This window comes from Gymnogyps californianus, chromosome 17 (assembly GCF_018139145.2).
Source record: "Gymnogyps californianus isolate 813 chromosome 17, ASM1813914v2, whole genome shotgun sequence".
Taxonomy (NCBI): domain Eukaryota; kingdom Metazoa; phylum Chordata; class Aves; order Accipitriformes; family Cathartidae; genus Gymnogyps; species Gymnogyps californianus.
The window spans coordinates 3,848,363-3,872,774 of NC_059487.1; the positions used below are offsets into that span (position 1 = coordinate 3,848,363).

General features: G+C 39.9%; 1 protein-coding gene across 1 annotated transcript in view; it reads left to right on the forward strand.

The window, feature by feature from the left end:
• The window catches only part of PTPRT (protein tyrosine phosphatase receptor type T), a 462,241-nt gene that overhangs the window by 299,531 nt on the left and 138,298 nt on the right, over window positions 1-24,412 (forward strand). Inside the window, 2 exon segments of the mRNA XM_050907140.1 lie at window positions 8,645-8,941; window positions 10,299-10,408. Coding sequence (XP_050763097.1) covers window positions 8,645-8,941; window positions 10,299-10,408 — 407 coding nt within the window.

Consider the following 24,412-nt stretch of genomic DNA (forward strand, 5'->3'; position numbering starts at 1 on the left):
AGTGGAGAATTCTCCAACTCCTTAGCCTTCCTGTAGGAGCAGTACCTTGGCTATTGCAGATTCATGCCTACTGCAGTGCAGAGCATGAAATGGTGAACAAACCCCAGGCATGTCTGATAATAGAAACCTGTAGTCATACAGTGGGGCCATGTGGCAGCAGGGAGATTACAGGTATTAGGAACAATTTGGAATTGTTTAGAATTGAGTCGTTTTCTGAGCAAGCAATTAATCCAGTTGCATTTTTAAAAAAAAGAAGGCTGCTGAGTTTAAAAAGGTATACTTGGGCTAAAAGAAAGACTTGGATTTCAATGAGACTTTTAAAAATGTGTGTTGGGGGTTATTAACAAGGCTGCTGTAATCCTGACACTGTGGCCTGTATGTTCAGATTACACTGAGTCCTAGCTGTGTTAGAAGCTACGCTCTATAGGCTTGACAGTGTTTCTGAAGAACTGGTTTATCTGCATTTTCTTGTACATAATGCCTGTATTGAAATCCTTTAAGAGTATTTTCTTAGTGGCACGCTGATCAGATATAAATGGTCTTAAAGAAGTGCTGGTCCTGCCCCTCATGTTCTGCTCTCCTCACACTTTCTTCTGGCGTAAAGTTATTCTGCTTTATTTTTGTTTGAGCTAAAAGTGCAACTATAACCTAGGAAAAGGGCAATTATTGGGCTAAAGGCAGTGCATTGATTTTGTTCAGAGCAAACTTTTATCTGTCCTCCGCTATCCCAAAGAGTGTCTATAGCATTTGGAAATGAACATTTGTTCAAATATGTACATTCATATAAGAGCTAACCATCCATGACATTAATGGCATTGCATTGCTGACTTCAACACCCTAGTGGAAGGAAGACATGAGCATGAAATTAGAATTAAACAGCTGGTCATAAATTGTATCTAGACCCTTTCTAAAAATGTGTTTCTGGAATACATTGCAACCAGTACTCAGCTGCAGGAATTTGAAAGTGTCTTGGTCTGGTTAAGGGAATAACTGGGAAAAGAAACTGGTTGATACAGAGTGACAGTCTCTGTCCTCTTTTCCACTAGCTGACTTTCCAACCACCCGCTCCTGAGGACTCCCCAGTTGTCTAACCTTATTATTATGGTTGTGACATATTCTGTTTTGCTCTAAGTAATTATCCAATCTCAGCATTCTTAGCAATTGAAAATGTTGTTGGTTTGTTTTTTTTTCTTCTGCTAATATGGCATGCTGTAGAGAGAAAACCCCTTTAGATGTCATCAAGTACAGGGAATCAGCTAGTCCACATCATATAGAGATTCCTCATGTACGACTACCCATAGCTGGTGAAAAAGGGAGTCGCTGCTGCTCCTAAATCTTGAGAAAAATGGACAAGCCTCAAGTGATTTAGGGCAATTAGGATATTTCAGTAGTGCCCACAAAGCCAATTTTTATCAACTGATAGCTCCTTGTGCTAGATCTACAAGTAGAACTGGAAATATTTTTTTTTTAATTTTTGTTTTTGAAAGACAGGATTCTGAAAGAACATGGATAATTTCTCTTGCAGATTGCACAGACATAAAAGGAAGCCACAGTTCCAAATGAGAGAAAGCCAATCTGCAAGAGCAGTGCTTTTCTCTGCTGCTCAGAATAATTCAACAGACCCATGACTGTGTAGAGGAAGCCTCTCTCTTACCTACTATTTTGATTACCTTATTTATTTTTATGGAGATAATTTATGTTTTGTCAGGAACTAGCTTATATGTTATTCTAATCTCTTCCACTTATTCCATTTGAAGATAACAGCAGAAGTACACAGAGGAAGAGGTAATAAAAACAAATGCGTATGCACAATCATAAAACAAATAGTTATGATAAATATTTTATTTATACATAATAAAATAAATTTGTAAAAAACACACATTTTACTTTTGTTTGACAAAAAACAAGTGGTTTACCTGCTTTGTAATCTCACTTTCATTAGCATATTTAATTATGTTTTTGTATTTAATCATCAAAATGCTCGATAATGTACATTTTGTTCCCAGCCATGGAATAGCACTGCTACTTGTATCCATGATAGATGTTTTTAATAAAACCAGTAATTACCTTTTATTGTTGTTTTAAATTACTATTTTTAAGTTTGTTAGGGAACAATAGTTTTAGGTATAAGAGGAAGAAAGCTTTCATTTTACCATTTCATAATATAATGAAAAAAAAAATCCATTTAAACAGATGCTAATAAACCTTTTTTTAAAAAGTAGGGCTTAATTATCTTGAAGTTGTTTACAAGTGCAGATTTGGCAGCTCTGCTCTGGATGGAAGCTAGGGCAAGCACAGGTAGGTAGTGCTGGGGCAGGCGCTGGTAGCAGGCTGCGCGAGCGGGTTGTGGTCCTGCTCTGCGGCAGGCTGTGCTTCTCCTGCGACCTTGGGCACGTGCCAGCCTGGGGACTTCTAGTCTGTGAGCGTGACAGGCACGTTTCGTAACAAATTGAAAGGTCTGCTGAGTTTCTCAAACATCAGCTAGATCTGGGCTCAGTTTAAAGGCATTTAGATGGATTTTTCGTTTTTAGTTTGGTTTTGTTTTGTTTAACAAGGTTGAACTATGAGATCAGAGGATGTTTAATGGGATTTGTAATGTACCAAATATTTTCCTTTTTTTTTTTTTTTTTAAATCTTGGGTTTCTTTCAGTGCAGAATGTAAAGTAAAATTTGTGACTGATATAAAACCAGATCAATCAAAAAAATGAAGATGATGTGCTGTGAACTGAAGTAAAATGATTGTGTTAACTGTTGAGAGAGCTCAGTCCCTGGCTTATCTAAGCACATACTCCATTATCTAACTTATTTCATCTTTCTTTTATAATAGATTCATCTGTATGGCAGGGCTCCTCCTTCCTTGTTGCTCAGAAAATGCCATAAAATAGCCTATTTTAGTTAATCAGCTGTAATGACACCTATTTCTTTGTGTATGACTTGGGGTTTAGTTGATTGTAGGTATCTCAACAAACAGGTTGTTTGTTCTGTGGTGATTTTATTGTATCAGTCTCACTCCTTTTTTCTCTTTTCTCTGTTGCAAGTCTTCTCTCAGAACATGCCTTTCTGTATAATTGCCTGCTTTCAGCTTTGTCTGCACTGTGTTTGGACCAGTGATGATATCCGAACTGATTTAAAAAAAAAAAAAAATTAGATCCAAATATCAGGGAGATGTTCGTTCTGCAGAAAAGGGCAAAGCCAAAACACTTTTACAGTATTGAAAGACTAGTGAACTCAGTTTAATCAGTGTTTTTATCTGTCATGTTTGAGAAGGCATTTATACCGCATTCAGGCTCGGAAGGCATTGACATGTGATGGGCAGCGGCTGAGTTGTGACACTCAGCAAAGGAACTCTGTCACAGAAAGACATGCTGCACTTCAGGGATGGACAGAGTTGTCCGTCATTCTGAAATGTCCACGTGTAGGACGTTGATACGGAAGGTGTTTATGGAACAATTCATCTGTCAGGATCTCTTTGAAGAGATGAACAGCACGCACTGTAGAGTTGGTTGTTTTATCCTGAACCATCACACACGCTTGAACTGTGCATTTAAGGTAAACCGCTTGAATGCTTTTGCTCTGTTTGTCTTGCTACGTTTTTTGATAGCAGGTACGTTTCCCTAGCCTTGTTTCATCCTCTGGAAATTTAAGGAGGAAGAGGAGGAATAGGGAATAAAGGCGAGATAGAGAAGGCTTCAGCTCTAATCTAATTCCTGGAGTAAAATCATTGTCAGACAAATTACTGTTTGGTTTTCCATCTGTAGAACAAGAACAATGTCTTTGAAAACACAAAGGAAACATCTTAACTGCCGATTCACCGTCATTAGGAATTTTGTGACTGCTGCGTGAAAAGTGGCCATTGTCTCAATTTATTGTGAGAGTGAAATACTCTATAAAGTTCTTGACCATTCTGTGATACTACCAAATTTATATTTTGTAAATGAAAATGAATTTAAATATTTTCTGGACTACAGAGAGAGGTCGTACCATGCTGGTAGTTGGGAGAACACAAGTTTTGGTGTTATTATCAACTACCAACGCACCCAGTCTTCTCTTCGTCTCCTCCCAGTCTGCCTAGGAGGAAGGGATGGGGACCTTACTGGGGTGCCCAGATGTTGGTTGGCCTGCTCTGGTTGGAGTGACTGGCTGATGAGCTCAGGTGTGGGTGTGTTGAGGGGAAGGCAGGAATCGGACTCACACCTATTTTCCTTCTCTTTCTGTATCAGAAGGCATCCGTTCCGGACTCACAGAAAGCTGCTGCACCCGTCACGCTCCTTTTTCTTCCCTTTGTGCATTCTCCGTCTCTGTAACCTACTGCTGGGAAACAGAATTTAATCAGTGGACACCTGCACTGCTAATAAACTCTGCCTCCTGCTCACCACAGGGTCAGGAGACATGGGCCTGGGGCCTCAGACAAGTACGGACATCTTCCGCTCGATGTCATGTCTTTACTGACAGCAACAATTTCTTGCAATTAGGCTCCTGCAGCAGGTAGTTAACCTGGGGGCAACAGCTGATTGTCTCTATTTAACTTCACGGCTCAGCTTGAGCTTCGTGTTCAAACCCCAGTGTTTCACCATTGCCTCCTTTCCTCTCTGTTCTTCTCTTGATGGAGGGGTATAGAGCAGAGACAATTGTTATTAATGATCTAAATCAACCTTTGCTTTTCTGCATCTCACCTTGAGCAAGAAGACTACAGTGAACAAAATGAGATCTGTAACATTCAATAAGGCAAGAGCAAAACCAGCCATAAAAGTCAACTTTTCTGTAAAATTGTGATAGCAGAAAATGCAATCTCTGAACCTTGCAAGTCACTGTTGGGGCAAAAATGTCTGCTTACTGGACTAAGGACTGAGAGCACAGCTGAAGGATCACTGGGAGAGTTTGTTTTGTTCGAGCCACTTGTACATCACAAGTGCTTCAGAAAGGTTCCTGGCCTGCTGAGTGTTTGCAGCAGCCTACCAGAGTAATGATAGGTATGGAAGCATCAGTGGGAGATGAGGTATTAAAAAATACTGCAGTCCTTGATTCTGATGTGAACTTTCAAAATGTAATTAATAGTTCAACCAGGCTGAAATAAAAATACAGCATTTGCACAGTGAAATCCCAGAGACTGCAATTTTCTTTGCATGGGTTCAAGACTAGTTTTAATAGATCGGTGGCAGCTGTTTCATTGCTCCTGCCTCTTAAGACTTCCCTTTGGTTTTTCCAGGGTCTCAGGACACTTACAAAATTTTACTTTGGTTTATGCAGGTTACACCAATATCCTTTTATGTATGATCTCTTAAGTATTCAAATTGGGCCAGTCTGTTTCTGTCTTGCTTGGTAGATATTTTTGTACAGCTGAAGTTGAGATACGTATTAGCAGCTTTTTTTACACTAGCCAAGTGCAAGGTTAATAATTTTCAGGTTTTTTCTTGCATTATTTAGAAGCTGTAATTCCAAGAATACAGAGATGGAGAAGTTTGTCCAGTTTCAAATATTCAGCACTACTAGAGGATTGTAGATCAATTACAAACGTTTTTAGTTTTCTTGTTTCTTTTGGGAGAAAATAAGTCATTATGACATTATGGAAAAACAGGTGATGTTAGCCAGTAGAGTCCCAGGGATAGATACTACAGACCTTTTGAGATTGTATACTTACAAAGCTAAAATGTGGAAGGAATTAAATGCAGAAGGTAGTAGGACCACTGTCATTTAAAAACAACAGTACAAAATCTCATCTTTGAAAATGAGTTTCAATGGCTTACGCTGCAGAGGAAATCAGTGTGGCAACAGGAAAACATTTTCAAAATTACATAGTTTCAGTTTTCAGAAAAAGGAGATTGAAACTGAGAGAAGGGAGCCAGAGAGAATATAAAGCTTTCCAGGTCCAGCTTCTATTTGTTGATTTAACTCCAGTTTGGTTTCTTCCTCTCTGAACCTACAGTTTAAATAGTTTTTACTTACTTATTTATTCCCCCTTTGCTCCAGAATCTAGAAGGCCATTAGATGTCAAGTCTCTACACCCGCAGTCGGAGACTTCTCAGGCTATGGGTATTCCCGAAACCTGCATCCCCTTCCTGCTTTCACTATGAACTATACAGCATCATGATCTCGTTTTTTCACTGGACTGAAAAATCTCACATTTTAGGATTATCAGCCTGAGAACAGATAGTTCTTGGGAGAATGTGGTATGTTCTGTGATTGTGTAGTGGGGTCTGGACCGTGTTTGTAATCTGTATTTTAGTTTCTTGCTTTGTAACTCAAAGTCATCTGTGGTTAATAGGCTGGTTACTCTATTGAAAAGATTGTGCTGCAAAACCAAGAAAGGCCTCAGGATGTATCTTAGAGCATTCACAGTAAAATTTTGAGTAGAATTAGAAACTGGTTGATACAAGGCAGCTTCCAAGACTTACAGTTTTGGGTAAGAAAGGAGAGGGCAAATGTGAACAAGATGAGAAAGCAAGCTAAAAATTGCCGGTAATCTTCCATAGTCCAGGTTTTGGACATATGACTTGGTGAGATGATGCTGAATCAGAGTTGTTCCTTACCCACTGATAGTCAGCACATCCGACATCAATAAACCAAACACCCTCTAATTACCCATTCATTCCATAACGTGACTAACTTAAAGAAAATAACTGTAGTATAAAAAACCAGTATAGCATTGACATGGAGGTTAATTGCCATCTTCAGCTGCATCGTTGTCTTGGCATGAAGTGTTTTTGCCATGTCTCAGCCACATTGTGGGTTGGGGTCTGAAGTCGATTACTTGGTGTAGTGGAGAGTTCAGAAGGACAAGTATCTGCATCTGCTCTTGGTTTTCTTTCCTTGTGATGCATCTTGGAATGAGGCTTGTGCTTACCTTTACAGTTTCAGAGGCTGAAAGATTTCACAGAACCATTCTTTTGTTCACCTTATTTATCTATACAATTCATCTATAGAAATGTTCTTTTCATGGGTTTAAAGGAATGATTATCACCTAATGCTAAATATATATGTGTATATTTATGCATACAAACTTCCTAATTTCTAAATTATAATTTTTTTGACACACACAGTACTAAAGAATCTCATTTAAGAGGTGTTTTCTGAATGCTAAGGGATTGACATGACTTACAGAATCTTAAACCAGTTGCTAGCTTTAGACCGCTGGTCCTTTAATATCCATCCTATTTCAAAAGTGGCTGCGTGTGTTTATCTATACGAAGATTCAGAATAGAGTTACTTCAGAAGTAGCTAATTTCCCATTGCCAGTCACTAGGGGTTTTTTTAGAAGTAATACAGAATATGCTGGTTGTTATAGTGTATTTTCTGCTTATGCATTAGTAGATTGAAGTTAGCACGGCTGGTGCATGCTTTACTTTCAAGAATTACTAGAAAGCTTTTTCTCCACTTTAATTACCTTTCAAAGAAGTGTAACTAGTATTCGGGAGTCCTTGTGACTTTTTTTTGTTCCCATGAAAATGTTCTGTTCCTTTCATAGGTTGAAATCACGAGAGAACATGAGAACTGGGCAAAACACTAAATTGTGCTATAAATCAAGAAACCTTATGTGAAATTATGTATTTTCTAATTACCTTGATTAGATATGTATTGAGCAAAAAAGCAAACGAGTTACACAAGTTGAAGAAATGTCAGTTAAACAAACTATGATGTGTAGTATTATTACCATCTGACATATCTCAAACACTGATTTTACTCATCCTTCATTCTTTATATCTGCATGTCTAGTGGTGCATGCGTTTATATTTTATATAAAGGGCAGGGTCTGTAGTCAGAGCATTTGAATTATGCCATTAAAAATAAATTAAGGAACAGCAGGTGAAAATGATTCCTACACATGAATATTCAAACTGTACCTCAGTCAGATACTGTAGAAAGAATAATAAAGAGCAAAGAAACTTCGGTGGGGCCAAGGCGTTGATACGATCTGAAGTAAAAGTTTGATTGGCACAAGGTTGAGATGTCTCAGAAAACTTACTCAAGGAGTGGCATGACCTGCTCGTATGCCCCATTGCCAAAACATTCAAGAGTTTAAAAAATTGAGAGGGCAGTAGCACTGGGATGTCGGAAGTCTAACAGGCTCTTAATCTTGATTCTTACACTCTTGTGCTTTAGTCTCTGAGCAGAATGGGTCTAGGGTTGGCAGGAGGGTGTAGGGGCTACATAGCTAAATTGAAAGCTGAGAAAATTGAGTTCATTCCTTCTCTGGCAGCCATTTCCAATGTATTTGCATCACTTAGGGCTGGACTCACCAAGGTATTTAGGCACTTTCAAGTAGACCATCAACTACCTTTTTCTCTTTTTTTTTTTTTTTGTTGGTTTTTTTTTTTTTGTAAGAATGAAAAAAGTGTGACTTTCACACTACTTAACTGATGGCATCATGCTGCCATTGTTGAATTCAGTGAGGTTTTACAGGAATCAGGAGCATGACGACTGTTCAGGGCCCTGTGACAGGGCATTTTCAGGGAAAACTCAGGAGCCAGAACGCACTTGTGGATCTGACATTCATTTCCCTATCACTTATGCATTGCAAAGACAAGAACATTCAGAACTGTGAAGTACTTAAATACTCTGGCAATATGGAAGGAAGCATATTAATGGATGACTGACTTCTTTTAATGTCAAAAAATTTTTTTTTTTTCTTTCTTTGCTTGCTTCACAGATCCTGTCCATGGACCGCAAAACGTAGAAGTTGTTGATATTCGCTCCCGGCAGCTGACGTTGCAGTGGGAGCCCTTTGGTTATGCGGTGACCCGCTGCCACAGCTACAATCTCACGGTCCAGTACCAGTATGTGTTTAACCAGCAAAAATTTGAGGCAGAGGAACTCATCCAGACTTCTTCCCACTACACCTTGCGAGGTCTTCGGCCCTTCATGACCATCAGGCTGAGGTTAGCCCTCTCTAACCCGGAGGGCAAAATGGAAAGCGAGGAGTTGGTTGTGCAGACTGAGGAAGATGGTAAGTTATGTTGGGTTTGCTTGCTTGCTTGTTTTTTGGGGGAAGACTAATATTTTCAAGTTGTTAATAACAACATAACTCTCTGTCCCATGAGACTTATAAATGGCTTCTCTGGATAGTGTGTGTGTTATGCAAGTAAAATTTGTAGGTGTAAATAATTTCTATTTCACAGTCATGTTCTTGAAAGGGCAGGGATCCCTGAATTGCTTGGAAATGACAAACGCCAGTCAGAGCAGTTACCAAACAGCGGTACGTTTAATTCTATAGAATTCGTGTTCTGAACTACCCAGGACCCACAGAGCAGCTTCCTTTATCGTATGGGCAAATGTAATCCTGGCATTTGATTTTTCTTGTGCCTTCACACCGCTGTCCCAAAAAGAAGTATAATGTCTTCCTTTCCAGAGTGTAGCTTTTCTTAATACTGATTTTCTGGATGTAGTATTTTATATACGTCTCGGAAGCTAAATTCATTTGGTGCTAACTCTTCTGTTCTTGATACAAAAGAACTGTGTTCCGGAAGTACTGATGGAAAGCTTTGAAGTGTTATTATCCCATCTGAGCCATTTCAGACCAAGGACTCTCGTAGACTACAAGCCTCCATTCTGTCTAATGTGTTAAAAAAGAAGCGTTCTTCCTCTGCCAGAGCTGTAAGGAGTTGTGCTATCCTGAGTTTCTGTCAGCTGAAAGTGGCTCTTGCAGTCCAGTATATCATACGGGGGGACATAAGAGGATGGCAGATCTTTTAGAAAAATGAACGGGGTTTTTATCAGACAGGCTTGGGAGTGCATTTAGTTAGTTATCTTCCACAGCATTAAAATTTTGCTTGAGTAGGTGGATTTTTTAGCTGGCCTTGTAGCCATAATGAAATATAAATCTTACATTGTTACTTTACTAAGGAAATCAATCTTTCATATTGGTAAAGGTGTGCAGCCCAGTAGCATCTTTATGCCAAGGTGCAATCTGGATAGAGCTTTGCTGTTGTGTGGGTGGAGAAGGACAAATTAAATTCCCTGCTGCTGCTATGCTGTACTGGAATAAGGACATACTGAAATTAGCTTCATATTTTCATGGATTCTGATTTTATTTATCACTTAGTGGTTAGATTAGGGTATTCTTGTTTGAACCAAAGGCTGAGAATAGGCCTTTTCATATTGATAGTACCTTGGTAATGGTAGTGCCTTGAGGGTTGTTGGTTTGGTTTTTTTTTTTTAAATTATATTATTTTTATTTTTTTTTATTTTCAGCTCAGAACTTCTGGTCTGGTGACCTCTTGGTGTCTTCTTATGTGTGTGCAACTGGAGCTGGTGGTAGCTTCTAACACAGTTTTTTGTTGTTTTTTTTTTTTTTTTCCTTGTAGTTCCTGGACCCGTTCCCTTGGAATCCATCCAGGGAGGACCTTTTGAAGAGAAGATCTATGTTCAGTGGAAGCCTCCAAATGAGACGAATGGCATCATTACACTCTATGAGGTGAGGAGAACAGATTGTTGTCAAGGAATACATGCCACAGGGCCCTTTTCATATGCGTTTAAGCCAATCCTGAGCTCAGAGAGATTTCGGCAGGTGCTAAAAGAAGCCTGATTAAAATAGATAAGAATCCTCAAGATAGTCTGCTGCTATCACTGAAAAAGTTTTCCAGTTCAAAAAAGAGAAAAGATTTCTTTACCAATATTTGTGGCAAAATGAGAGCCATACATTCCCCCGTGTCACGGGTGTTCAGTTCCTGCCCTTTTTTCTTCTGCAGTATCTCCAAGGTCTGTTTTCTTTCCTTTTTTTCTTGGGTAAACTTCTGTTAGGTTTTATACCTAAATACTGCAATTAATTCCTCTCTGCCGTTCCAACAGTCATAACACTTCCTGGCAATCTCAGCAGAATATAGCCATTAAGTCTTATCTTACAGTGTTCTTATTGAATCTTTCAATGATACATCTGTCTAGCCCAACCACTTTCCCCGCCACCAAACAAAATATACAGCAGGTTATAGGATGATCACTGACCATCCTATGCTGGATGAAAAAAAAAAAATTAGATGTGATTCTGGAGTGTATCAGAGGAGATGTTTCTTGTTAAGGTAAGGAAGCGTTACTGTTGTCATGTGCTTCTGGTGAGACTGTATCCATAATGTCATGTACACCTAAATATGCGGAAAAGGAATATAAAAGGAGGACTGCTTTAGAGGATCATGTGAAACGAGAGACAGTCCTACAAGAGAAGGTAAAGGTACTTTTATTAAATAGCGGAGAGCGGTGCACCAGTGCTGGCTGAGCGTATTTCAGTTTGTAGGTTCAGCATTTACCACAGTAAGATTAGAAAAAGTGGAAAAAAAATTTTGCTTTTATGGTGACGTAAAAATCCTCACTGTGGGCTTGTGCAGCATTTTCTGATACAGAGGGGCAAGAACCACTTTTTTGCTTTCTCTTTTATGCTGGGTGAATGTACAAACTTATTTTGGAAAAGGCAGGGGTGCAAGAAGCAACTCTGCCATCACCGATGATGTTCTGCTCCTTTCCTCTTCCCGTCTAGCTTCTCAGTTTGGAACAGCATATCTTATAACGTGTCACTCCTAGATCTCCTTGCTAACACTGGCTGTCTCTATCACAGTGATGGTCAAATGGAAAAAATCAAGCAGGTTTAACATCAATGAGCTTTTACACTACAGCATGAGCAAGAGATGGCAACTTTCTCCTGGGCTTAAACATAACTCCACTTTTAGGTCACCTCTCCAGCTGGCTCACAAAGGGTAGACTGAGTTTGATATGGCAAGACTAAATAAATGAATAGAAGTTCCTCTTGCTAATTTTTTGTCATTTCAGCCAGGCGATAATACGTGACTAAGTAATGAGTCATTTTTTGTTGGTCACTGTTGAGACACTTGTGGAAATCTGTGCAGGTTGCATACCACCTGTCTGTACTAGAATAGAACTAACCCTTGCAATTTCATGTTTTTTAAAGGTGTGCTACAGGCTATCCTGTGTCTGTGTAAGGATTATGCAATAAAGCTGTCTGTATTTTTAAGGAATTAATCTGAATAGAGTCAGTTGCAAATTCATTATTTTTCTGGCAACACAGGTGACCTATAATGGAAGGCATTTAAAATAATCCAAGTCAAATGATGCAAAAATAACTCCTTTTAATTTTAAAGAGGCAGTTTCCTACTAAAATATTGCCTTGGGCTCAGCTCATTGAAAGGACTTCAGCAATCTGAGTAGCTTTTCTGGCTGAGCAGCTGCATAGAGATACTTTAATGCCTCCAGGGTAGTGATGCATTATGACAGTGCCTTTGCCCCTCACGTCATGTCATTGCTCAAGTCTCGGTGGAGGCACAAACAAATTTTTCTTTTCTGATAATGACTCTATGCATGTTTGGCAGCTGAAGCCAAGGTGAATTCAAACTCTTCCTCCTTTTCCTCCTCCCCCTCATCTCCAAAAGAATGAAAATCCAAGTGTTAAAAACACCAGGGGAACCAGAATGCCTGAAGGTTGTCATGAATGGAAATGTTTTCCTTTCCTCTCCCTTCTTACACGTGAAAATTCATACAGAACATTCCCATTCTCCATGGCACCCTGAGACAAGTTCGTCAGCTGGAGATAAAAACACAGATGAGCAGTTACACATAACCTGGAGAGATGGCCAGAGCATTCTCAGGGTAGGTGTCAGGCTGTTAAGTCTGTATCACAAGCAAATATGAGGACCTGTTCCAAGTAACGGGAGATCCTGGTTTTGAAATTGCTCGGTAAATAAAGTACAGGTCTTTGCACAGAAACATCTCATCCTGCTACCTGCAACTGAAGTTTAATCTTCCTAAAAATACTGAGAAACAGCCAGTATTGTCCAGGTAGTTGCATCTTTTGTGTTGCTTGCTTAATCCCTAGCCTACTATAGATACTTAAACCTGCACCTTTGTCTCTACTGGTACTATTTTAAGATTTCATGCCATGTGTCTAGGACCAAAGTAATTCCTCAGTAGCAGTGACCTCCAAAGTGTTGTTTTAGACAGGGTTCAGCCATTTTTCAGTATCATCATGGCCTTACACTGCTTTAACAGGGTTCAGCTGACCTGTTGGTTAAAGAGGAAGAAAAAGCTAGTGGTTAGTCTCTGATAGATTTTCAGATACCCATGGCCTACAGTACCGATCCAGGTAGCAGCAGAAGGCTTTAACGACAACAGAAGCAAAAAGGTCAAACTATGAACTTGTGCAGCACTACTTTAATGAGGTCTCTGTAGGGAGCACAGCTCCTGAAGCCCAGCACCGGCAGTGCTGCTCTGTCACCAGGAGGAGCCGGCAGGCTCAGTGATGTGCTAGCAGATTTGCAGGCATCTAGAAACACTGCAATTGTGTCGCTGTCATTAGGGAGAAACAAACCCAAGAACCTACCAACGTTTATTAAAGAAAAATTCCCTGCAAAGTACAGATCAAGAAATATCACTTTATGAGTTTGAGCTAGTGGTGTCAAGCTCTGCATTACACCTGGAAGTAACTGGCTAGATTCACACATAGGTATCGTGCAAGTGGCGGTCTCTCAAACTCCCTTGGGCACAAACACTCCTAATAAAAACAAATAAAAAACCCTCCTCCTAAGTAATCGTTCCCTCCTTACCATCACCATCAAGATCTGGTTCATTGTATCTGGATACTGTATTTTCTCTCTAGTTCTGTTAAAAAAAAAATTGTTTCTAAGCTCCTAATATGCTTCCAAATAAACACACTTGTCTATTCTACTTATCTCCCACTTGCTTTTGCTTGGGACAGATTTTCTTCTCAGACCCCTAATCATTCTTGCAGTTCCCTGCCAGGCAGGCTTCCATATCGCACAAATTGCCATTGCAGTTTGCACGTGCACTGCTTACATGCCAACTGGGCTGAAATTCAGCAGCACAACCTTTAGCAAGTCATTTGGCAGCCAGAGTCACTAATTTCGTAATGACTGAATACTTCTAAAGAGCCTAAACAAAATGGAAGGACCTTAATGAACCTTTCTGACTTATGCAAGTCTCTTCTGATTGATATTTATCCTTCAAAATGCTATTGTAGTCTTTTAAGAAAGGCGGCAATAGCCTTGCATTTAAAACTGGTTTAAAAAACCCCTGCGTTCAGTTGGAGAATTAATTGTTTCACTGGGTACAGCCACAGCTGGATTTCTAAACAAAGGAACCTTCTAGATCCCCAAATCAGTACGTAATTGCAGTCTGTTTCTAGGGAGCAGAAACCTCTCGTTCAAGGGAACGTGGAAAGCTCCGGGAATTGCAGGTCAGTTAATCAGTATGCTGAAAAGATTAGGATATGAGCCATGTAGAAAGCACGTGACGGTACAGTTCATTCAGGGGGTGTTAGGGGAGCACAGCAAAGCAGTTAATAACACGAGTGTATGCTGAGTTAGTAGGTGGCAGTTGATCTGTCCAGTCAAGTAAGCCATTAGGGAGATGCATAGGCTGCTGTTGCAAGTAAGCCATGCAATGGAGGTAAAGCTTTAAGAGCTCTAGTCAAGTCCCCAGGTAGCTTCAAGGTGTGTAGGTACTTACATGAGACAAGTAGATCAATCTGTGTTCAGAAACACAGCTAAACAGCGATAATGGATTTTGCTGGTACATTGGTTTGGGTAGAATGCTCTACAGAGATGTTTTTGCATGTGACATTCATGAAAGAGGCGTTATTACAGCTGTCTCTCGTAGCAAGCTGTGAGTGGCAGAATCTAATAATATTGTAATAAGTCCTGTCCCCCCTTCAGTCTCCTGGCACACTGAAAGCACCACAGCTTGTTGAATTTTTTTTTTTACCAGTCCTGAAAAGCTGCTATGCTTTAAAATCCCTAATAATCAAATGCTGCTTATTGTGCTTATACCGTGTGGGAGTTCAGCTTTAAAGCCTTTGTGTACAAAGACATGCAACAAAGATTTTTTTTTTTATTTTTTTTTTTATTCTAAGTGTGCGTAAAGTCAAACCACCATCAAACAGTAGAAGGACCTATGCTGTCACTGGCCTGCAGGAACAAGCAATCTAATTTAAGGTCATGGACCAGCTTTGGCACTTAAATTCTCCTGCTTTTAGATGACATGAGGTTGTCTCAAGCGTTTGTTCCATATTCCAAATTCAGGTGCTTCAGATACATGTGTGGACCCAGATGTTTTGTGCAAATGTGCATCTTGAAAGCGTACATAAACAAAACTTACTTATATCTGCATTTCACTGTTCGTTTGGGCAGCTGGAAGCTTACAGGTGCACTCAGTAAGTGATGTTGGCTTTCACCTTTGTAAATACATTTTTCGTGTGTCATCTGTTTCTCAGAATTGTCAGTTTTTAGACTATTTCGCCCTTCAAGGAGAAGAAGAAAAAAAAACCCACCACCTAGCATTCCTGTCTAAAATATTTGGCGCATTACTTGAGGGAAGGCATTGTTACAAGGTATTAGAATCCTAGAAGCATTTAAAGGGTGGCTACAGTATATTCAGCTCCTTGGCTGGAAAAATGACTCTCAGGCTGTTGAAGTCCTTTCGGTGAGCCATGCCTAGAGGCAATGTTTAAACAGTAAGCTGTCTTTTTAGTAAGGTGTAGTCTTGTAATGACTTATGTTCTCATCTTTACGATTATTAAGTCCCATGTGGGTTGCACATGGGTCTTGGGAAAAATAAGGATGCATTTGCAGCTTCTAACTAGCTCATTTTCTCAGTCGCTTTTTCTGAAATGCTGTAAATCTCTATTTAGATGCCAGGAATAATAATATAAGGGACTTTCATACACAATTTCAGCTCTTTAATGGGATGCTTGGAGCCTAGTTCCTCTAATCCCAGTGGATTTGAGTTTAAATTGCACTTCAGAGGTTACAGATCCTCTTAGTTGCCATGTAAAATTGCAGTCTGCACTTCATCATCTCTCCAGTTGCCAATATGCCATTTCTTCTCCATCACTTCACTCACTTTTTCTCTGCAGGAGAGGTCGTTACATGGAAACTGCCTCTTAGAGGGTCACGCATAAGGTCAATATTTGTGGGATGCACTGCCTGCATTTACAATAGGGTGAAAACAAATTTCCACCTTTGACCCCTGAAAGTGCATACTTATAACACAAAGCATGATTATCTGGTGTGATAGCTATCCACTGTATGGATATGCATGCATTTCTATTCATAGCCGGTTTTTAAGCTATTCATGAAACCTGACATTTTTAGGATAAAATCTTCCCTGCTAAAAGGTGTAGCAAAAAAAGGTTTCCTGGAAAAGCTGAAAGGGTTGGGAACTCAACTTGGCTTAGTCATTTGTTTGTTTATTTGAAGGCTTTTTTTGGTTAAGAAGAGTGAAAAATGGCTCCCACAAGAAGGAAAGCAGCAACCACAAAATCTTGCAACCAATTTATATAAAGCTCTACAGTTGAAATAGTAAAAAGATGACAATTCTCGGAAATTGCCTTCAGTGAGAAGTGGCTTTGAATGTTCCCATGAAAATCAATCACGTTACAGCTTCTCAATTGCATTCTGTGGATGCACGATACTCCTGGGATGAAGCTTTCTCACTTTAGCTCACTAAGTGTGCGCTGAAGGAAGTCCATGCTACACACAGCTGGCTGCTGCGTTTAGCTGAACATTAAGAGAACATTAAGGAGACACTGTTAAGTGCTCAAAACCCAGGAAACGATCAATTAAGGATTGTATATTCGGTCGTAGCTTTATCACTCTTCTGTACAGGCATTTGACAATGCAGTCTTCATGCAATTGGATATTACTCTCTGTTCATCTGCAGCACTAATGTTGTTTTCCTTTGACACTGGATTTATACGGTGTCTTGTACTGCAGTATATGGTTTGTCCAGAGCCCATGCAAGTCAATTACACAAAGAATAAGTGTTTTACTGCATTTGTACTATGTTGAATTAGAATTCTTTAATAATCTAAACTAGCAGCGAAACTGTGTGGCCATGTATAATCTGTTTAAGTTTGAAACTCTGTCAGCTCTATAGTAGGCTGCGTCATCCTCTCAATTACATGTAAGGAAAGCTGTGCATATATACCCAGCTAAATTAGTTCTGTAGTTAACGGCTTTTTGCGCAGAATTGCACTGGAAGAGGGCTGGGCTGGCTGAAGAGAAAGTGTTCATTATATGGTTGCTGACTGTAGTATTTACTGAGCACTTGGTGGACATGTTGGTTAGATGCTGCCAATGTTCTGGGCCCCACTTAGGATTCAGGCCAGAATTTGGAAAACGAATGGTGCTGATTGCACTGATTTACTATCTTTTTTTTTTTTTTTTTTTTTTTTGCAATTGAGAAAGCCTATAAATCTGAGCATTGTTCTTTTTCTTAGCAGGTTGGGATGCCGTGTCAGCCACAGACCCTGTTGTTCTGTTTCTGGGACAAGGCAGGGCTTAGTGAGACAGCTTTCTGGTGAAATTTGAGGAGCACAAGGTCATAAGAAATATCTTTCAGTCAGCAGAATCCCACAGAGAGCCCTTTTTCCCCCTTCCATGCTGTTTAATAAAGTAATATGGCTTATAAGCTCCCTGTCAGTCCTAGAATTCTGGTATGTGCTTGAGTGACCCCTCTGCCATACACAGGGCATTTAAGATAGCTTCTCTGATGCTGCAAGGAAAACCTAATTTACCTGTGCACAATAATATAGAAGCCAACATATGCAGCTGCTGTTCTGGTGAAACAGGATGGCTTTCCTCCCCCTACCACATATGGAAACATAAAATGCTGTGGCAGAACTGAAGTCAGTTGGAGCCACGTTGATGTATAGCTGGTGTGGGGGATAACGGGAATTAGGCTCTGCTCTGTCTGGTACGTCCTAGGGCAGTGACTGCTGGCTCTTCCTGCTCCTTGCATCTCAGGAGGGCAGCAGCAGGGAGGATGCACCAGATGCCGGCTGTCTGGCTGCTTACTCAGGTGCTAAACCCTGTCGAAGAGAGCCTGCTGTATCTTTGTTGCTGTTGTTTCTCTCCATCCTGTCCCAGTTATTTTAACACAGCCTTAAACTTAGGAAATGTTTAAATGATTTTCTAATTAGGGATACTTTTCTGAATAAACACCTTAAAGAGCTTTTGAACAAACTTCTTCAAATTGTATAGGATTCTTAATTGTGCGCTACTCACTGTTACTTGCAAGACATACTTAACTTGGAAGCATTTGTTAATGATGCTCTTTTAAATCTTACGGTTTCCAGTAACATCTTGATGAGAAAATGAGAGGATTTTTTGAGAAACTTAGATGTCAGGGTTTTTTTAAATGTATGACAACCTCCAGGTAAATAGCATACTTGTGTTATAAATAGTATGAATCAACTGTTTAAAAAAATTGCTTGATCAAGCTTTCCAGAAATAAAAGCATAATACGGTCCCTTGAGCACAACAATTTCTTTGATTACCTTTTTATTGTTCTTTTGAAGCCAATACACTTGCAGCAATATAAATCCAATGCAAATGAGAAGATATTTGGCTACAACAAAACATTTTTATTTTTTTTTTAAAAGGAAGGAACTGAATTATTTTAGTGTGCATGTTGGGCTCTTTCTTAGCCAAACTAAGTAATAAGAACTGAAAAAAATATAACTTATTATTTCTTATAATGAAGTTCATATCCACAAAAGGATTTTTTTAGTATGTGAACATCTTGTCTTTCTGCTTTCCAATGCTTTATTTTCTTTTCTAGAAAAAATACAATTTTGGTCTATTCTTCTTTCTTTCTTCAGACATGCTGTTTCTCTTTATTGCTCATCCAGGCAAACAGTTGATTCTTAATCCCATTTCCTCCATCTAATCTTTTCAAGTGCTAGTGTACCTGTGCAGTTACGGTGATGTAGATAAAGCTCTTTAACAATTCCATATGCAGATCTTCCAATATCTTGCTTACCAAAATGTAGTCGTTAACTAAGTTGAAAGCAAACTACAGATACATGTTTGTACTCCATTCCTAGATGGTTATTTCCCTTTCATCTTAAGTATTGCTTAATTTAGCAAATAGATGGGATTGAAAAATCCAGAAGTGGTGGCTTTATCCTGTTAATTGGTGCAATAGAGGAACTGTGTAAAAGAGGAAAAGCCAGTCAAGGTGATCATCTCATCACCTTCAAAAGGAGGAGATGCCAGCATTATGGTTCCTTTTGGGAAATTAATCTTATTGCTGTCCTTTGTGCGTGTGTATTAGACCCAGCCTTTAACTATGATCCTGCCATCCAGTGGACAGGACAGGTTTGGGTTTAGGTTTAGTTTCCTGTGCCCTCCTCTCATTACCAACCTCTGTGACTTTGAGTCCCTTGCCTCCCTTTTTGCCTTCTCCTTTTGCCCTCCCTGCTTGCTACTATTTTTTCCTGATTTCTGTTCTCCCCGCTGTCCAGGTGGTATCGCAGACAGCAGGGGTGGGACAGCGTTCAGAAGAATGCTGGTGGCTGCTAGGTTTTAGCACGGGGAGAATGACTGGATTCCTTACTCTTCCCTTTGTTTCTAATTCAACCGCTTTTGTCTGAAATTGTGAAAAGGAACTTGGGGTGAGGCAGACGCTTGACTTGGAAAATAAGCACAAATGGATAGCTTAAGATTCAAGTACTTAAAAATACGTGGTCTTACAATTATCAGCTACAGTAATAGCTAGAACTGATATTTTATCTAGAACTGTGGCAAAAACATTTTGTACGTACGTGGGTCTTGCTTCTGTTACTTTATGGTGTATAGCAAACAGAGCAGCTGTATGTGAGGTTGTTAGCACTCCATTGTGTTGGTCTGGGTTTTTGTTCATTGCCCACAGCTTTTGCTAGCCCAGTGTAGCATGGCAAACCAGCTCTGAGGTATACTAAGCAGTGCTTTCAGCATCGAGAACTAACTGAGGAACAAGTATGGAGATTGAGTAACTGCCTCAATGCTGCAGTCCTATCAAAGCAATTTCTATAGTTGTCATTTTCTGCTATTAAACTGAACAATGAGGCTCTCCAATAAAATCATATGAAATAACAGCTCATTAAAAACTCTCTTTAATATATAGCATGCTAATTAATGTCAGTGGGGTGCAAGCTTGAATGGCAGAATAGACTATAATGTTTAGAAAGTAGGTAAAATAAAAGAAGATATTTTATCATTAATGACCTTTTAGTAAACCTAATGAAATCCTTAATGGCCTGAATACATTACTGAGGCGCTCCCAATTGCTTTGTTACCTACTCCATTCTTCCTCCCTTTCTCATAGACATTAAATTTGGTTTTATTTATAGAAAACAAAAAGCAATAAAGTCCCAAGGAAATATGAACAGGAAGAAGGAATCTGAGCAAGAAGGAGAGTAGATGAGACTTCTCAGCCCTACTATCCCTGTTCCTGGTCAAGAGAAAGGCTGGGTATAGGACCATGTTATATCCTGTCTTGTACGTGTGTTGTCTGTGTTTGTGTTCAGGTTTAACTGACTCCGTGTTTGTGTGACTCACAGTAAATAGGCTAGGGAGCAAATGGGCGTCTTTTATTCATGGGATCTCCCTAGGTTAACTTCCATATTCGTTCCTAGAGCTGCGCTATGGCTTTTTGTACTGTTACCAACCATGCTGTGCTTGTGCTGTGACTAAATTAAAGGACTTTATTCTTCAGGGCTTTTAGTCTTTCACGTGTTGCCGGCCTTTAATATAACTTGCAAAAATGCTGTTTAACTCTCCCTTAACCTTCTCCCAAAAGAAGTAGTACAAGAATGGAAAAATGAAAGGCCTTTGCTTCCTCCCATTTCCTGGATGAAATTTAGTGGGCTGGGGAGGGATGTAAGTGGCAATAATTGCCTGGCTTAAACTGAGTTTTAAGATGGAAAATGCGCCCAATCATCTGATCATAAAACATATTCTTTAGTTCTGAAGTCCAACACTGGAGAAGGATTGTTCACTAACCTGTTCACTAACTCTTTCCTGTTCATGAGAAGATAACTTTCTTCAAATTATTCCTTTTGTGTAACGCTTGGTGCAATTAACTTTAGTCTTGTACCCCAAATGTCTGAAACTTCCTGATAAGATTGAAACTAATGTCTATCCCAGCTGCAATCCAAAGTCACCTGCAGTAGTAATTGTTCCTAAGAAGCACAGGCGGTTGGTGAGTCTTAGAAAAAAGAGCCTATGGCTTGCTGTGTAATCATGTTTCAATCAGCTTTATAGAACCATGAAACTGATTGTCCCCCTGACGTACCATATGCTTTGGAGCAAATACTGTGCTAGGCAAGTGAATTCCTTATTTGGCTCCAAGCACACAAAAGAAGACAGCTTTTTGCTGCCCCTCCCATTCTCACAAACCAAGGAGGAAGGGAGCACGAATCAGCTTGAAATCAGAATTTGAGAGCATAGCAGCATCAGCCAGCCCTGTTTTGTTTTCCTAATCATCCAGTGAAAAGCATGGTGATTTAGGAGAAAGATGCCCAGGCTGTTGGCTGCATACAAGGGAGCTTGGATGAATGACAAAACCAGCGGTGGTGATGACCAGGTAATCAAAGAGCTATAGGAGTCATAAAAGTCTGACAGAAAGGAGAGCTGAGCGAGTGTCTCGTTAATGTGGTGTCCTCTTCGATATTGGAGTCGGCTTCTCTCTTCTTCTGGAGCTGAAAAAAGGGGATGCTCTGAAGATACAGCCTTGAGGCAATGAAGAATATTCCTCTTGAGATACCTGCAAAGGTCTGGCCCTGTCTTCGTAGAATTTAATTCCTGTTTCAAACTCCCTCATTTCAGGAATATTTTGGTCTTTCAACATAAGTGAAACTCCATTCAAAATAAATCAAAAATCAACCCAAGAGTGAAAATTCTAGGACCTCCTTCTTAACCTAAGTCTTGTCTCTGGAAGATTTAACTTTCCAACATTTTTGTATTTTGTGTTGAAATGTTCCCAATTCAGGGTCACTCTTCAGTCTGAAATGCTTCTTCTGCTGGAAGTGGTTCATTAGTCCCTGAGCTTTCATGGGCTAACGCTAAAGTTCACAAGAAGGAATCAAGAAAAGCAAGGTTGTTGCTGTCATCCTTAAAATGCTCCTGCAAGGCCTGTATCTCAGATAGAAGCTCTGAGGGAGGACACAAACTAGAAAATACCAAATAAAAAAAAACCCACACAAAACAAAAAACCCTGCTGAAACAGCAAAAGATGCTTCTATCCAGATTTATGCTGTCTTTTAGAATGAATGATCTTTCTCTAAGGCTCTCTTTGGTGACTTTTTCCAGAGTCAGAAACGTGGTCCCCCGAACTGTTGGGCAAGTTCAGGCCTTTTCTGCTCCATGAGCTCCTGCACAGGACTGCTCCCACGTGTGAGTGGCGGTTGCTCCAACCTGCAGCCCCCAGCTCTTCCTGTAGCTGGAATACTGGCAGCAGAGCAATGTGATGCGGTGGGGGGTTGTTTTTTGTTTGTTTTGTTTTCCTTTGCACAGACCACAAGGGGCTTGTGGCTGCAGAATAATTACTGGTTTGTTTATTGGAGAAGAGAAATAGGAACACAAATCCATGCACACAGAACTCCCGCATATTACTGTCTAGAATGTTTTTTCCGTTTAGTGCTTGATAACATTCCTTTTTCCACTGAGCCAAAAGGTTTTTCTAAACTATTTATCTGTCTCTGTGACAGTGTTAAACTTGTATTAAATTTAGAGGAAAACAAAATAATGCATAGACAGCATTGTTAACTTGCCGTTTTCTTATTTAAGACACAGACAAATTAGAAATTATTCAGGTTATCCAGACAAAAGTTACATCCTCACCTAGGCATCATCCTTACTAAGGATGAACTTTGTGAATTCATTCATGCTGCTGCTGAGCGAACAGTGCTGCTTGGTAGATGTAACTCAATCCTTTTCCTGGATACTGTAATCTTTCTCTTGCCTTATATTTTATAAAATCTGTCTTGTAATGCTCCACATTCCAGAAATATTCTCTCTTCTTTCCAAACTTCTCTATACAGTAGACCAGATTTTCAGCTAAATAAAACCATGGCTCCTGCTTTCAGGAGCGCCAGCCAGAGACCAGTCTGTTGCTCAACTGCCACTGAAGTCTGAACAACCTTGGCTTGGGCAGGAGTAATGAGACACAGCCCTGGGCTATAAATTACATTGACTTGGGAACGAGGGGAATTCATTCTGCTTTGCCTGAGGCAAAGGTCTGCTGTGCTGTCAGCTGAGTTTCTTAGACTCTCAAGTTTCCTCTGTCATGGTAATAAGTACCAAGAAAGCTGCTTATGAAAGAGTTTTGAGGAAATCCCTTGTTACCTGCTACTAGTTTAACTTGTGTAATCTCAGCAGCAGCAGCAGAGGGACATCTATTTCTAGCTGCTTTACTGACAGATTTAAATAAAGACGGTGGACTTTGTGGACCTTTGGAACAGCCTTTCTGGACCATGAGAAATTCTCTGCAGCTACAGTGGTTTGCTGATAGTTGTCATGTGAAGAAATGGTATTGATGAGCTGCAGTTCTGTCTGCTGCATGGAGATCTCGGTGTTTTCCTTTGTTACTCTGAGCTCCTCAGTAGCGTGAGAAGACAATTTTGTCAAAGTGTTTGACATTTCTAATAGGGGAAGCATGGTAGCAATGGCTCGTTTTTCCCCAAACAAATCTGAGATAAAGAGGAAGCCCTAGTGAAGCTTTCGTGCCTAGGAAGAATGAAGATGTGCAGTTTACCCACTGCTTTTTCATGTCATTACATAATTGTTTTAGCAGCTTTACTCCTAAAGGGCTCCACGCACATCTCGGTGACCAAATTATGTGCTGGGATTTAACACAGTGCTGTCTAAACAGAGTATCTGTGAACATAATCCTTAATGATATGCTGGGGGCACACACTGCTTGTGGAAGTCTTGCCTGTGATTAATCAATTAAAAATAAGATAAACTCAACAGTGGTTCCTCTGTTTTGGTAGATGATTCGAAACATGCTGAAGCTGAACATGCATGTGTACTTGTTTGCAGTTCCACATAGGATTTTCAGTGTTGTCTCAAATTAGATAAGCATAAAAATAAAATACTCTGCCAATTGTTGCTGTGCACAGCAGGTCCTTTAAGAATGAGAGCATCTGTTTTTTGGAGAAAGCCTCCTTCTTGTACCAATAGTAATATTTATGGTACAGACTAGGACAGCAATGTTTTTACACTCTTACCAAACAGTCTGTGTGTAGGTCTGTGTGTAGGTGGTTAAGAGAACGTGTTTTATGTTTGCTGATCTATCTGTGTTACTGGGCTGTTTGCAGGTTGAGTCCTGGATAAGATTGGCTGAATTGCCATCTGGTCAGGAGATTCCCAGAGCTTCCACAAGTCTATTACAGGTCTTTTCTGAACTTACATGCTATGTCAGTGTAGATGGGAAAACCGACAGAAACTCTTAACCAATAAAGTGGTACTCTTGTACTATATTGATCTCATGAGGAGACCTGCTAGCTACATGTCTTTACAGCAAAATGCAGACATGTTGTCCCTGAGCACTCAAGTGTTTGCATCGTCTGCAATGCATGTCTCTTACCTCTCTCCCCAAATAAGCAGAGTGAAATAAAATTGCAAAAGCAGTTAAC